Here is a 13,345-nt window from a genome sequence, read left to right as displayed (position 1 = left end):
TTCTAAATCCATAAAATTATTTCAATTAATATTGGGAGTCATGTCGTTACTTTGTTGAGAATGTGGCCGTGTAATAAGCGGGATAATTTGCAGCGACTTGTTCCTTATGGGGAAAATAGCACCCGTCATGCAGATCAGGATCCCTCCGCCAAGCTTTGGGATCCTGATCTGCCTACGAGGCTCCATTAAAATATACATATTTTTAGTGAATTACTGAGTTTAGGCACGTTAATAACGTTTTAATGAAGTTGAATACAGTATATTCATATGTGTCAGTGATTTCATGTCAATTCGGCGAACATAAACATAAATGATCGTGGTGAAGATGATGATTAAATTAGGATTAAAAATCGAGAGCCGGGCTGCATTTCCTCCTGTTCGTTTTTTTCGACTAAACAACATTATTTAGTTAAATAACAACATGGTGATGTTTTGTAAATGATTACATGTCTCTTATTTAGCACAGAGTATGATATCCGTGACATATGGATCTTAACAAAGTTCCGCTGTACATCCAGCGTACTGTATCTGACTTTATTTCACATGAGCTCCAGTGTGGAACCCCACTGCACCCCCTGGTGGATCAATGATCCATTGCAGCTGGCTTCATTATAATTACATTTATCTATCACGGGGGCGGTCTCAAGTCAAGCTGGAGGTTTTCCCTTGAGCGAGGGCAGATCACGTACCAATCACGGCCCTCGCGTTTCAAACTGTCTGAAATGAATCGCTACATCTGTACATGCAGACGTTGATAAAGCTACAGGCTACTTTAATATACATCACACTAATTCATAAAGCAAGTTAGACATTTTGATGTTCCGGAACTTTGCATGGGGAGATTTTCTCGAACTGGACCTCGTTGAATTTTAGTTGAATACCCCTGCTCTAAGTGATGATGTCACGCACTCTAGCCCTGAAGAGTCCCTCCCATAGACACCCATTATAAAATCGAAAACGGCCTGAAAATTTACCAAAACTTAAACGTTGATAAGTCATAAACTGTAAAAGATATAAAGAATCTGAAGAACACGTTTTATAGCTGCAGGTCTTGTGATCATTTTAACGTTGAGTGAATGTCTCTAGCTGAAAGTATGTGGAAGGAGTAGCATTTGGCGCAAGGTGTAGGTAAAAGAGGATTTGAAGGTTCCTCCCATTGAGTTCCATGTTAAAAAAAGAGTTTAAAAAGCTGAATATTTCAAAAAGTATAACATATTTTGAAAAGGTTGAACGTTTCCCATCATGTGCTGAAAAGGCTGAATAGTTTGATATTTGAATGGTTTCTGTAGCTGAAAGTATGCTGAAGTTATTCAACGGCAAAGTATTGGTTGAAATAAGAAGAATAAAGATTTGAAGAACTATAGTGGAATGCTGTAAACAACATTCACACTAATCCGGAAAGGAGAAGAAAAGGCAGCAGCAGTTAGAGAAGGACCACTTATTAACCGGTAACAACAAAGTAAATATTTACCTGGTAGTATGTGCTGAGGTCTTTGCCGTTGGCTGTAAATGTCAGCAGTCCGTTTGTTGTGTCTACCAGACAGCCGATCTCTAAGCCGTTGTTATTCCTCCCCTGACCAGGACTGCTGCTCTCTCCAGCCCACACCATATAACAGTTACTGCGCTTTATACTGAGGAACACACCATATACAAGTTACTGCGCTTTATACTGAGGAACACACCATGTAACAGTTACTGCGCTTTATACTGAGGAACACACCATGTAACAGTTACTGCGCTTTATACTGAGGAACACATGTAACAGTTACTGCGCTTTATACTGAGGAACACACCATGTAACAGTTACTGCGCTTTATACTGAGGAACACATGTAACAGTTACTGCGCTTTATATTGAGGAACACACCATGTAACAGTTACTGCGCTTTATACTGAGGAACACACCATGTAACAGTTACTGTGCTTTATACTGAGGAACACACCATGTAACAGTTACTTTATACTGAGGAACACACCATGTAACAGTTACTTTATACTGAGGAACACATGTAACAGTTACTTTATACTGAGGAACACATGTAAAAGTTACTTTATACTGAGGAACACACCATGTAACAGTTACTTTATACTGAGGAACACACCATGTAACAGTTACTTTATACTGAGGAACACACCATGTAACAGTTACTTTATACTGAGGAACACACCATGTAACAGTTACTTTATACTGAGGAACACACCATGTAACAGTTACTTTATACTGAGGAACACATGTAACAGTTACTTTATACTGAGGAACACACCATGTAACAGTTACTTTAAACTGAGGAACACGCCATGTAACAGTTACTTTATACTGAGGAACACACCATGTAACAGTTACTTTATACTGAGGAACACACCATGTAACAGTTACTTTATACTGAGGAACACACCATGTAACAGTTACTTTATACTGAAGAACACACCATGTAACAGTTACTTTATACTGAGGAACACACCATGTAACAGTTACTTTATACTGAGGAACACACCATGTACTGTAACAGTTACTGCGCTTTATACTGAGGAAGTTGAACACACCATGTAACAGTTACTGTTGGTTATATCAGGTTAAAGGTGTATCAATCACTGAAATAATATCAACATAACTTATACAAATGAATTTACTCAGGATATGGGTAGGGTGCAACTTGACTAACCTCTCATGAACTTTGCCCTTTTCATCTCCCAGGGTAACAGTGACAGTCCGGACTTTGTGCAGCTCAAAGCCCGGGTCGTGCTGGTGGAAGTCAGAGGTGACCCAGCCCACCCACACACCGCTGGGCTCCTGGCCAGGGAAGATCCGCACCGAGTAGTAGTGCTGCACACAAAGAGAGGCGCAGATAAAGCATTAGTCTGTTTGAAATGTATTTATCAAACTAGAAAATGCATTTCCTGCAGAAAATGCGTGTGAATGCTGTAAACTGTGTACATTTGTTGCTGAATTTAGCTGAAAATGCAGAAAAAGCTGAATATTTTATTAGCTGAATGGTAGCTGCTTTTAGCTAAAAAAAACAAGTAAGTGTGTTGCTGAACTTAGCGGAGAAATGCGGAAAAGTGAAATTATTTGAATCAAAATTGTTACAGCTCAAATGCATTGCAATGACTTTGTTGGAAACTTGAAAGTGAAATGTTAAACTGGAAGAGTAGGAAAAATATCGAAGAAGCTTAATATTTAAAAGAAAAGGTTTAAAAAAAGGTATAAACAACAACATGTCCTGAAATAGCTGAATAATGTAATAGTTGAATGGTTTCTGCAGCTGAAAGTAGGCTGAAGGAGTTAAATATCAGATGTAAGTAGTAGTAGTAGTAGTAGTAGTGAATGAATGTGTATTAAGAAGAGAAAGTAAAAAGGCTTGGAAAAGCAGCAGAATATTTTGACTGCAAACTTTAGAACTAAAACCATATGTCACCAATAATGTATAAAATATGTGGAACCTGTTGAAGTCAGTATGAAGTCTCCATCAGACAGAAAAATAATAGGCTGAGACAGTCTGTTAAAGTCCAGTGTGTTTGTCAGTGTTTGTTTCTGTGCAAACAAATTAAAACTGCGTCACAGACGTGCACGCATCCGTGCGCCTGTCGGGGAGATGATCAAATGTGCATCAGACTTTCTGGCCTTTACCGTTTGTTTACTCACTAATCACATCTCCCCTGGATGTTAGGCAATTAATTTTTTTAATACAACTGCTTTCATTCAGACGCGATGTTTACAGTGAGAACGGCAATATTATATCTAACAGGCCTACATTACACACTTTATTTGTATGCTTTAGTAGATATCTACAAGTAAACAGTAGATATTTTTCCTGAAACCATATAGTGCTTCACATAATAAAATATACAAGGGCCTGATATTTAGTATGCTTTAGGAGTTGTGTGTGTGTGTGTGTGTGTGTGTGTGTGTGTGTGTGTGTGTGTGTGTGTGTGTGTGTGTGTGTGTGTGTGTGTGTGTGTGTGAGTGTGTGTGTGTGTGTGTGTGTGTGTACGAGAGTTGATGTGCCAGGCCGACAGGCAGGTATCAGTAGCTTATCTGACATATAAATGTTCAAAAATTGTACTTTTTAGCCTACGAGCTCCCCGTTCGAGCGAACGACTATTCCTTTGCAATGTAGCATATGCGCTTAAGTTGTCCTGGATTGGAATTGTTTTCGATCATTTTCCTTTGAGGAAATAGAAAAAATGTGCTTAATATGCATGAAAAAAGGCAGGCCACATTCGTCATTTTTTGCGACACTTTACCTATAAGTTCATACTCACCCCCAGAGTATGTCTAAGAAAAATAAAATTAATTTCATCCATCCTTTCTTGAGTTATACATTTGTCGTGTTTTTGGCGGCCCCTATAGTCCAAAATGAAAATAACGTTGTGTGCCTATTCCCCAATAAAGCCTGAACCTATCCACCAGAATGTGTGTTATTTGGATACATTGTTGATGAGTTATGAGCATTTCTTTATACTAACTTTGGAGTTGAAACACTACAATTTGAAATTTAAGTTAATATTTCACGGTTTTTAACATTATGCTAATTAAAAATAAATCAAGTAGGCGACGCCTAGGGGTTCAAGGACATAATACGTATGTAGAGTAGGTCCACCCGAATAAGTTTGCAAAATTCCAGGTCATTCAGAATTACGGTGCGACTTTGTAAATGTTTCCAAAAATGGAAATGTAGTAGTTTGGATTAATTAGTAACATGTAAATCGTCAAAAATTGTACATTCTCCATTAGATTACGAGCTCCCCTTTTGAGCTAGCAACTATTTTCTTCGAAATTTAGCATCATATTGCATAGGGGCTGAACTTGTCCTGGATTGGAATTTTTCCGATCATGTCCCTAGGAGGAGTAGGCAAAAATGTGCTTAAAATGCATGAAAAACGCACATTTGTGAAAATGGCTGACTTTCTGGGGGGCCGGGCCAATAGAAGGCTATTTGAAATATGTCCAGATTCATAAGAGCAATGTGTATACAGCGTTTCGTGCATATCGGAAAAACTATATGCGAATAGTTTGGAGTAATTTGCGACATGTAAATCGTCAACAATTGTGTATTCGCTGTTAGCTTAAGACCTCCACGATTGAGCTATCAAACATTTGCTTCACAATTATGCTTCATATTGGATAGGGGCTGAACATGTCCTGGATTGGAATTTTTCCGATCATCCCCCTAGGAGGAGTACGGAAATATGTCCATAAAATGCATGAAAAACGCACATTCTTCAAAATGGCCGACTTTGTCGGGGGCGGGGCTAATGGAAGCAAATTCTAAATATGTCCGCCATTCCATGAGGATTGTCTGTGCCAAAATGTTTGAAGTTCTGAGAAACTATATGTGACTACCACACAATAGGGGGCGCTAGTGAGCAGCGTTTTTCTTTTACATAAAAGGTTGTGGGCTGTGAAGTGTGTCCCAAGTTTTGCGTCCGAAGCTCATTTTATGCTGTCGCAATGTAAAAAAATTGTATAGGCCACGCCCACAGTCTGCATTTGTTTCGACACTTTAAACGTCAGTTCATAGTCCCCCCCAGAGTATGTCTAAAAAAAGATTGTTTTATTTCGTCCATCCGTTCTTGATTGATAAATTGGTGGTGTTTTTGGCGCCCCCTAAATTCCAAAATGAAAATGCTTTGGTGTGCCTATTCCCCAACACAGACTGAACGTATCGAGCAAAATCTGTGGTGAATGGATACATTGTTGAGTTATGAGCATTTCTTTCTAAACCACACCTTTTTGCTAAATATGTTTTGATTAATTGCGGCCATATTTATAACCTGAACATGCTCATGTCCTACTGTAATGTGTGTGACCCTCCACTGATGCTGTATACTAAGATTGGTGTTGATAAACCTAAATTTGAAATTTAGGATAATATTTCACTGTTTTTAACATTATGCTAATAAAAAAATCAAAAAGTAGGCAGAGCTTAGGGGCTCAAGAGGACTTTATGTAGAGCAGGTCCACCCGGATAAGTGTGCAAAATTTCAGTTGCATCCGACTTACGGTGCGACTATGTACATTTTTCAAAAAATGTTTACATATCTAGCGAGCATGTGGGACATTTTTAACCCATCGACTCCAGAATGTCAAATTTTTCACCGGTCCTGATGTCCGTGCAAAATTTCGCTGCATAAATGGCGTCGTAAAGCTCTCAAAAACAGGTTTGAACCGGACGGGGAATAATAATAAGAAACATACCAATAAAAAAGGTCTTCTCTATCTTTTAAATTGACAGACATCATATGTGTAATTCCTGACACAATTCAAACGGGATCGAAAGATAATCTTTCTCTCTCCATTGACTTCAATGCATAACTTTTCCGAAATAAGGTCCCATGGAGCTCCCCCGGAAAGGGAGGGACTTCGCCTCTCTATAGAGCGGCGAAGTCACGTCCATCTACTTCCGGTCCATGGGACCTTATTTCGGAAAAATTATGTAGAGTGGCAAAGTCACACCCACCTACTTCCGGTCCATGGGACCTTATTTCGGAAAAATTATGCATTGGATTCAATGAAGAGAGAAAACTTATCTTTCGATCCCGTTAGAATTGTGCCATGACTTACATATATGATGTTTTTCAATCTTAAAAAATAATTTCCATGTCAAAAAAGTCACAGTTTGTCGTAAGACTGTTGAAATATAAGACTATGAAAAATACGCAACTAGAAAGACTACAAATCCCAGAGTAAGTGATGTCATAACTGTTTTCCTCCACTAGCTAGCTAGATAGCTAAGATCAGCGCCATATAGATAGAATAGAATCTATCTATATGGTGCTGGCTAAGATAGGATAACTTTAACAAGATGCCTGTATGCTTAGTACCAGGTTGTTATCATACCAGCAATGGGTCTTGCTCGTTCTTTCGCTTCCCGTCTGATGAAAGGACCAGGAGTGGCTGGATCAAGTTAGCTACCTAACTAGTAGCTTGCACGTTAGTTAGCATTACAGCCTTGTCATTTTTATTAGCCTTAACATGAAGTAACATTAAGTAACCCAAAATGTTAAACAGTAAGAGTAGTAGTCATATTTCGTGAACCCTTTGAAGAGTACTGTCACACCGGTGTGATCATTCTATTTATTACACAATTTAAGCCCGGGGGAGAAATGCTAACGCTACATTAGCATCTGCAATCTTTTCTACTTCACGCTATCTGCACAAATAGTTGACATTAAACATTAAAAAGACCAGGCAGTTCAGAGAGAATCAAAGGCAGGCAGGCAGGCAGGCAGGCAGGCAGGCAGGCAGGCAGGCAGGCAGGCAGGCAGGCAGGCAGGCAGGCAGGCAGGCAGGCAGCTTTGCATGACATTCTTCTGGACGTGTTTCATTGTGGTGATGGTGAGGGTAGTCAATCCTTTTGTTGACAATCTTATTAGTGACGGTGTCGGTACACGATGTGTTTGGGCTACACGATGTGTTCGGGGTCCGTCTCTTACCAGTGACGTCACGACGTACGACGTCACGACGTAATGACGTCACGCATTGTGATTGGCTGTACGGTAATTTACCCACGCTGTCTAGAGTATAGAGGGGTTTTTTGTTCATTACATTGCATTTAGCTGACGCTTAAGTGCATTCGAACAACTAGATACAAACTTGAAGAAATACAATACAAAGTGAAATCACGCTGTCTAGAGACAGTGCTCGCGGCACACTGGGGTGCCGCGAGCACTGTCCAAGTGTGCCGCAAAAAAACGTATTTTTATGTATTTAATAAACTTCACTTCATATACACTTTATTTTATTACATGTACAATGGAGTTCATAAGCTAATAAAACATATATTGCTCAGATTTAGAAATATTAAACAGCTTAAATTCTCATGATTTACGTCAGCCGTCATTGTTTACGGTGTGCAGAGCAGCTTTTTATCCTCGCGCCAAATAATTTCAAGATGGATCGTTACGTAGTGACAATAAATAAAGAAGCACCCCAGCCCTCAACAACACAGGCAGGGATGACAGAACATGATGGCACAGCAGTGCAAAAGAAGTCTAAAATAACATTAATATCAGCCACAAGTTTAAAAAGCAGAGCTCAGGATGAACTCACAGAGCTATCTATGGACCGCTCCCTGAAACTGAAGCACGGGGAACTACGTCTGGATATATTTTGGCTGCTTGTGGGACACGAGTATCCATCCCTCTCAGAGAGTGCCATCAAGGTGCTTTTACAGTTTCTAACCTCCTACTTGTGCGAGCTGGCGTTTTCCTCACTCGCATATGTCAAAAACAAGACCCGGACCCGGCTGTCAGTGGAGCAGGACCTCCGCGTTGCGCTGTCCACTATCCCCCCACGCATCAAGAGACTCTGCTCACAAAAGCAGGCACAAGTGTCGCACTAGCACCGTGTAACGGTCTGAGAAATGTTTATGTTTGGATGTTCATTTGTGTGCCTTTCTTATAAATGTATGATTTATGATTTTGTCAATCAGTATTATCTGGATAGCGAAATGCAGAATGTTGATCATAGGCCTGCCTCTTTTGAAATCCAAATGTAAAATAATAACTGTATTATGTATTCGTGTTTTTACACAGGTAGGCCTACTATTTTCAGCCAAAACAAAAGAGCCTACTTAGTAGGCCTGTTTATAATATTGAATTCATCATAGAAATGGTGTTGACATTTTTAGTCTGGTTCTTGTTATTATGTGTGAATACTTTATTTGTTCTATAAAATGTTCTATTCAATTAAATACACATTTGAAAACCAATTTATGGTGTATTTATGGTTTTTAGTTTAAGCTCTGAAGTGGTTTTTAAATCTACAAAAAGTTGGGGTGCCTTGGGGTCGAGAAATATTTTCAGGGGTGCCTTGGTAAAAAAAAGGTTGGGAACCACTGGTCTAGAGTATAGAGGGGTTTTTTGATCATTACATTACATTGCATTTAGCTGATGCTTTTATCCAAAGCGACTTACAATAAGTGCATTCGACCAACAAGATAAAAACTTGAAAAAATACAATACAACCTTGAAGAAAAACAAAGACGAATGAGGAGAAGAATAAGAGAAATCGAAGGTAAGAAGTATATAACGTAATATGGTAGGTAATATGTAATATGTTCAGTGCCGTTGGTACGTTAGTTCAAACAGTAACAACGGACTATTTTTCTTAGCGGATGCATGTCAATTTAAATCAATACATACAACTATTTCACATGTACAATATTTTCTTAGTCCTAATACTTAATACTATGTATTTCGTTTTGATTGTTATATTTGATTATATTGTATTTTATCAAGAAATGATATATTATATATCGATATGATATACTTTTCTATATAATAGATTATCAAAAAAAGTATTTATTAAGTAAGGGATAATGTGCAGCAATCACAATCGAGTCCACAATCAAATCCATAAAGACAAAGTAAATCTGTTTACAGTTGTTTCATATGGATGTTGAGAGGTATCCATATATCTCTTCATTTTGCTCTCAAAGTGCACCAGATTGATCCATTTAACTTCAATATTTTAAAAAAATCACTCCAAAGGGAGTGCGGTTCTTCCTTCTGTCTGTCTGTATCTGTGTATTCTCATGTTCCGATTAACCCAGCCAATTTTTTTTTCTTTTGTGTCTTGATGTGATCTTGAGTCGAGGCTGATCCTCTTGCTGTGGTCCCGCATCCTGGATCCTCTATCCTGAGTTCTGGATTAAGTCGTGGACTTCGGGTCGTGGTCTCGTCGTGCTGCCTCCCTGAAAGCTCCCACAGGATTGTTGACATCTTCGTGGATTCATCCTCTTATTATACTGTAGACACATGCATTTCCTATTATTCGGTCTACCAATGCTGTAAAATGTATTATCTCTTTGATTTACACACGTCATCTATTGCACGTCTGTCCGTCTTGGGAGAGGGATCCCTCCTCTGTTGCTCTCCCTGAGTTTTCTCCCATTTTTCCCTTTAAACTGTGGGTTTTCTCTGGAAGTTTTTCCTTGTACGATGTGAGGGTCTAAGGACAGAGGGTGTCATTTTCTTCTCATACTGATATTCTGAACAAACTGCTGTTGTATTAGCTGTAAAATGTCTTTACTGTAGGGTGTGCGCCAAGGTTCCATATTAGGACCAATAATTTCACCATATATGTAAATAATCTCTAAGAATTTTTCAAATGCTGCTTTCCATTTTTATGCAGATGATACTGTTATTTATTGTTCATCCTCTTCTATAGAGCAAAGTCTTGATTTCCTCCAGTCTGCCTTTGATGTTATTCCATCCCATTTATCTCAACTCAAGTTAATATTAAATGCAGACAACTCCAAACTCATGATATTCTCAAATGGCAAAAAGTTAACTTTTTTTTCCCCCAACATTTGTACTGTTCAAGGGACTGACATTGACATTGAAAGGGTCACTACATACACATATCTAGGTTTTATTATTGATCAGAACTTATCTTTCAAGTCACACACTGAAAATGTTGTTTTAAAATTAGGTTTCTCCTTTCAGACAAGGAAACATTTGATCTCTGCAACGTTTTTACAAGTATTGGATTCTGGTGATCTGCTTTACATGAATGCCTCTGACCAGTGTGTGTGTATATATATATATATATATATATGTGTATATATGTATATATATGTGTATATATATATATATGTATATATATATGTGTATATATATATATATATATATATATATATATATATATATATATATATATATATATAGTGCTTTTCATTTAGCTTATTATATTTATTTAGTTTTTCTGACATGTATTTAGTTTACTTCATCTGCATTACTTGCACATCGGTCTTGCAACATCTGCTAAATCTTATTCTACTCTTCTTGTTCTTCTTGTTGTATTGTTTAAGTCCTATATAACTATGTTGCAATGTTGGAAGAGCTTGGGAATTGTCATTTCCATTTCTAGACTGGAGCCACTGTGCATATCACCTGCAGTCACCTTGGAGAAGGGAGCACGCACAGGGCTCTATTTTGGGGCCTTTGCTCTTTTTATTATATGTAAACAATATTTGTAATCAGATGCAATTTTCTACCGATCATATGTATGCTGATGACACTATTGTATACTCATGTGCTCCTTCTCTGGATATGGCCGTTTCCAATTTAAAATCTGATTGTATCACGCTGCAGCATGCACTTCTTGATTCTAAACTGCTATTGAACACTAAGAAAACCAAAGCAATGCTTTTTGCTCCCAAGTCAGCGTCCTCTTGCCTCTCCATTGACACCCTTGATGGCGTCTCTGTTGAGTTTGTCGATACCTACAAATATCTTGGCTTTTGGTTGGACAGTGATCTGAACTTTAAACATCACATTGAAGTTCTATCTAATAAATTGAAATTCACTGATGTTGTTTTTCAACTTCATCCCGTAAAAGGTTGGTCTCTGGCTTATTCCTGTCCCAGCTGGACTACGGTGATACCATTTATAGATTTGCCTGTCCCACTGTTTTGGCCAAACTTGACCCACTCTACCATGCTGCACTGCGTTATATATCAAATGCACCCTATAGGACTCATCATGCAAACTGCCTAACTGGATGGTCCTCACTTAGTATGCGTAGGATGCAGCATTGGTTTTTATTAATGTATAAAGCCATTTTAGGTAAGCTTCCACTGTACATATGTGCCAGATTTGCTCCAGTTTGTGACTCTTACAACCTCAGATCCAGTGCCTGGATACGGTTCCAGGTTCCTGCTGTGCGGACTGAGGCTGGGAAAAGGAGACTTTTTTATCATGGTCCTTGGTCTTGGAATGACCTTCAATCACGCCTCAAACTGAGGGCAATTGTCTCAATAGCATGTTTTAAGTTGAAGTTGTCTGAGGTCCTTACCACCAGCTGCTCTTGCAGTAATAAGTAGTGTACCTTTCTTACTGTCCTAATGTGCACAATGTAGTGACTGCTTTTTCGTCTTTTGTTTTCTTAGTTATGTTCTCTGTATTTTATATGTTTGTGTTATGTGTCATGTGTAACGTTGCTGCCTTCTTGGCCAGGTCAGCATTGCAAATTAGATTTTATCTCAATGCTTTTTATATGGTTAAATAAAGGTTAAATAAAATAAAAATAATATGACAAAGCCTTTGAATCTTGAATCTTTGAAACTAAGTCAAGTTTAATTGTATCTCTTTTGATCACAGTTACTTTCCCTAAGGGCTTCATAAGAGGTATATACTAAAACACACAATCAATACATTTAGCTAAAAATAATTGGGTGAAAACTGCAAGAGTTAACATATTTGTAAAAAATATGAAGTTGAAAAATGCAGATAATATTATATAACAAATGCAATGACTGAACTGAAACAGTTTTTTGAGACCTGTATGACGATGATTTGAAAACCACCTACTGTATCTTTACTAGATCTCATAAAGTTTGGGTTCATTAACAAGTTTATTGCATGCAAGTGTTTTGTAGGTGTATTATCTTACAGTAGAGGCGTGCATTAGGAATTCATATTCGTCCCTGTCCTCAGCCATCACCTCCTCTAACAGACGGGCAGATGATGGACAGCCCTCTGGCTTGTTCTTCTTCAACATGAACCTGATGGATCAGATGTTTGTTTAGGTTAATAAAGTTAAAAAGTAGTGATTTAAAACATAATGATTGCAAAAAACGTACATAACAAGATTCAAAAGTTGGATGTATCTAACAGGTGTTTTTATATTCTGTGATCTTTATCGCTGATGAGAGTTTACCGTTGCTTGAGCTTGGAGGGCTTCTCCTGGGTATAATCTTTGTGGTTATTGAATTCGTCTCTCTCAGGTCCATTGGGTCCATTGTGACCGTTAGAAGACTTCATCAGGACCTCAAAGTCTGACACAGTTTCAAAGTCTTCCAGATCCTGCAGAAACAGACAGTGAACACACCACACACATTTCCATTATTTACCCAACCCTACTGTTTGCTCTTCAAGAAATAAATGAAAGATAATGCGAAGCGGCTGAATAAAAACAATTTCAACTCCTTGACACTGCAAATGAGTGTGTGTTACACACAAAGTACTTTATCCGTCAATCAGTGTTTATATTTCTGTGTATGCATGAACACTGTACATGTCAGTGTGTTTTAGGTCCTGTTACCTTCTTTGGTGTGAAGAGGCTGTCGCTAGCTGAGGATCTAGGAAAGGATTCTGCACACTCTATGGGCATGCTCAATCTGTAGAAGGTGATGTCAGTGTAACTGTTCTGTGAGCCAAATGACCTCTGGGTGACCTTTAGGCAAGGACACGACTCCCCTGTCCCATCTATCCTCGTCACCTGAAACAGAAGGACGAATCAAAAAGAGTGAGTTCTCCCAATGGTGTCCACTTTTCAGCTTGGCTTATTTTTTCGGTAGTTTATGGTACAGTTGTGGGGGGATAGAAATATTCGTCAA

At 38.5% G+C, this 13,345-nt stretch overlaps 1 protein-coding gene across 5 annotated transcripts in view; it reads right to left on the bottom strand.

Moving 5' to 3' along the window:
• Positions 1-13,345, bottom strand: part of ryr2a (ryanodine receptor 2a (cardiac)) — a 291,199-nt gene that overhangs the window by 123,965 nt on the left and 153,889 nt on the right. For all 5 annotated transcript variants that reach the window (XM_079658890.1, XM_079658889.1, XM_079658891.1 and 2 more), the window contains 5 exons: positions 13,051-13,227; positions 12,667-12,812; positions 12,400-12,511; positions 2,663-2,823; positions 1,472-1,631 (listed from right to left, as the gene is read on the bottom strand). In XM_079658890.1, coding sequence (XP_079515016.1) covers positions 1,472-1,631; positions 2,663-2,823; positions 12,400-12,511; positions 12,667-12,812; positions 13,051-13,227 — 756 coding nt within the window. The remainder of the gene's footprint in view (positions 1-1,471; positions 1,632-2,662; positions 2,824-12,399; positions 12,512-12,666; positions 12,813-13,050; positions 13,228-13,345) is intronic.

This window comes from Notothenia rossii (genome assembly GCF_949606895.1).
Source record: "Notothenia rossii genome assembly, chromosome: 11".
NCBI classification, from domain to species: Eukaryota; Metazoa; Chordata; class Actinopteri; order Perciformes; family Nototheniidae; genus Notothenia; species Notothenia rossii.
Note: the sequence above shows the minus strand (reverse complement) of the source record. Positions and strands in the feature narration are given on the sequence as shown.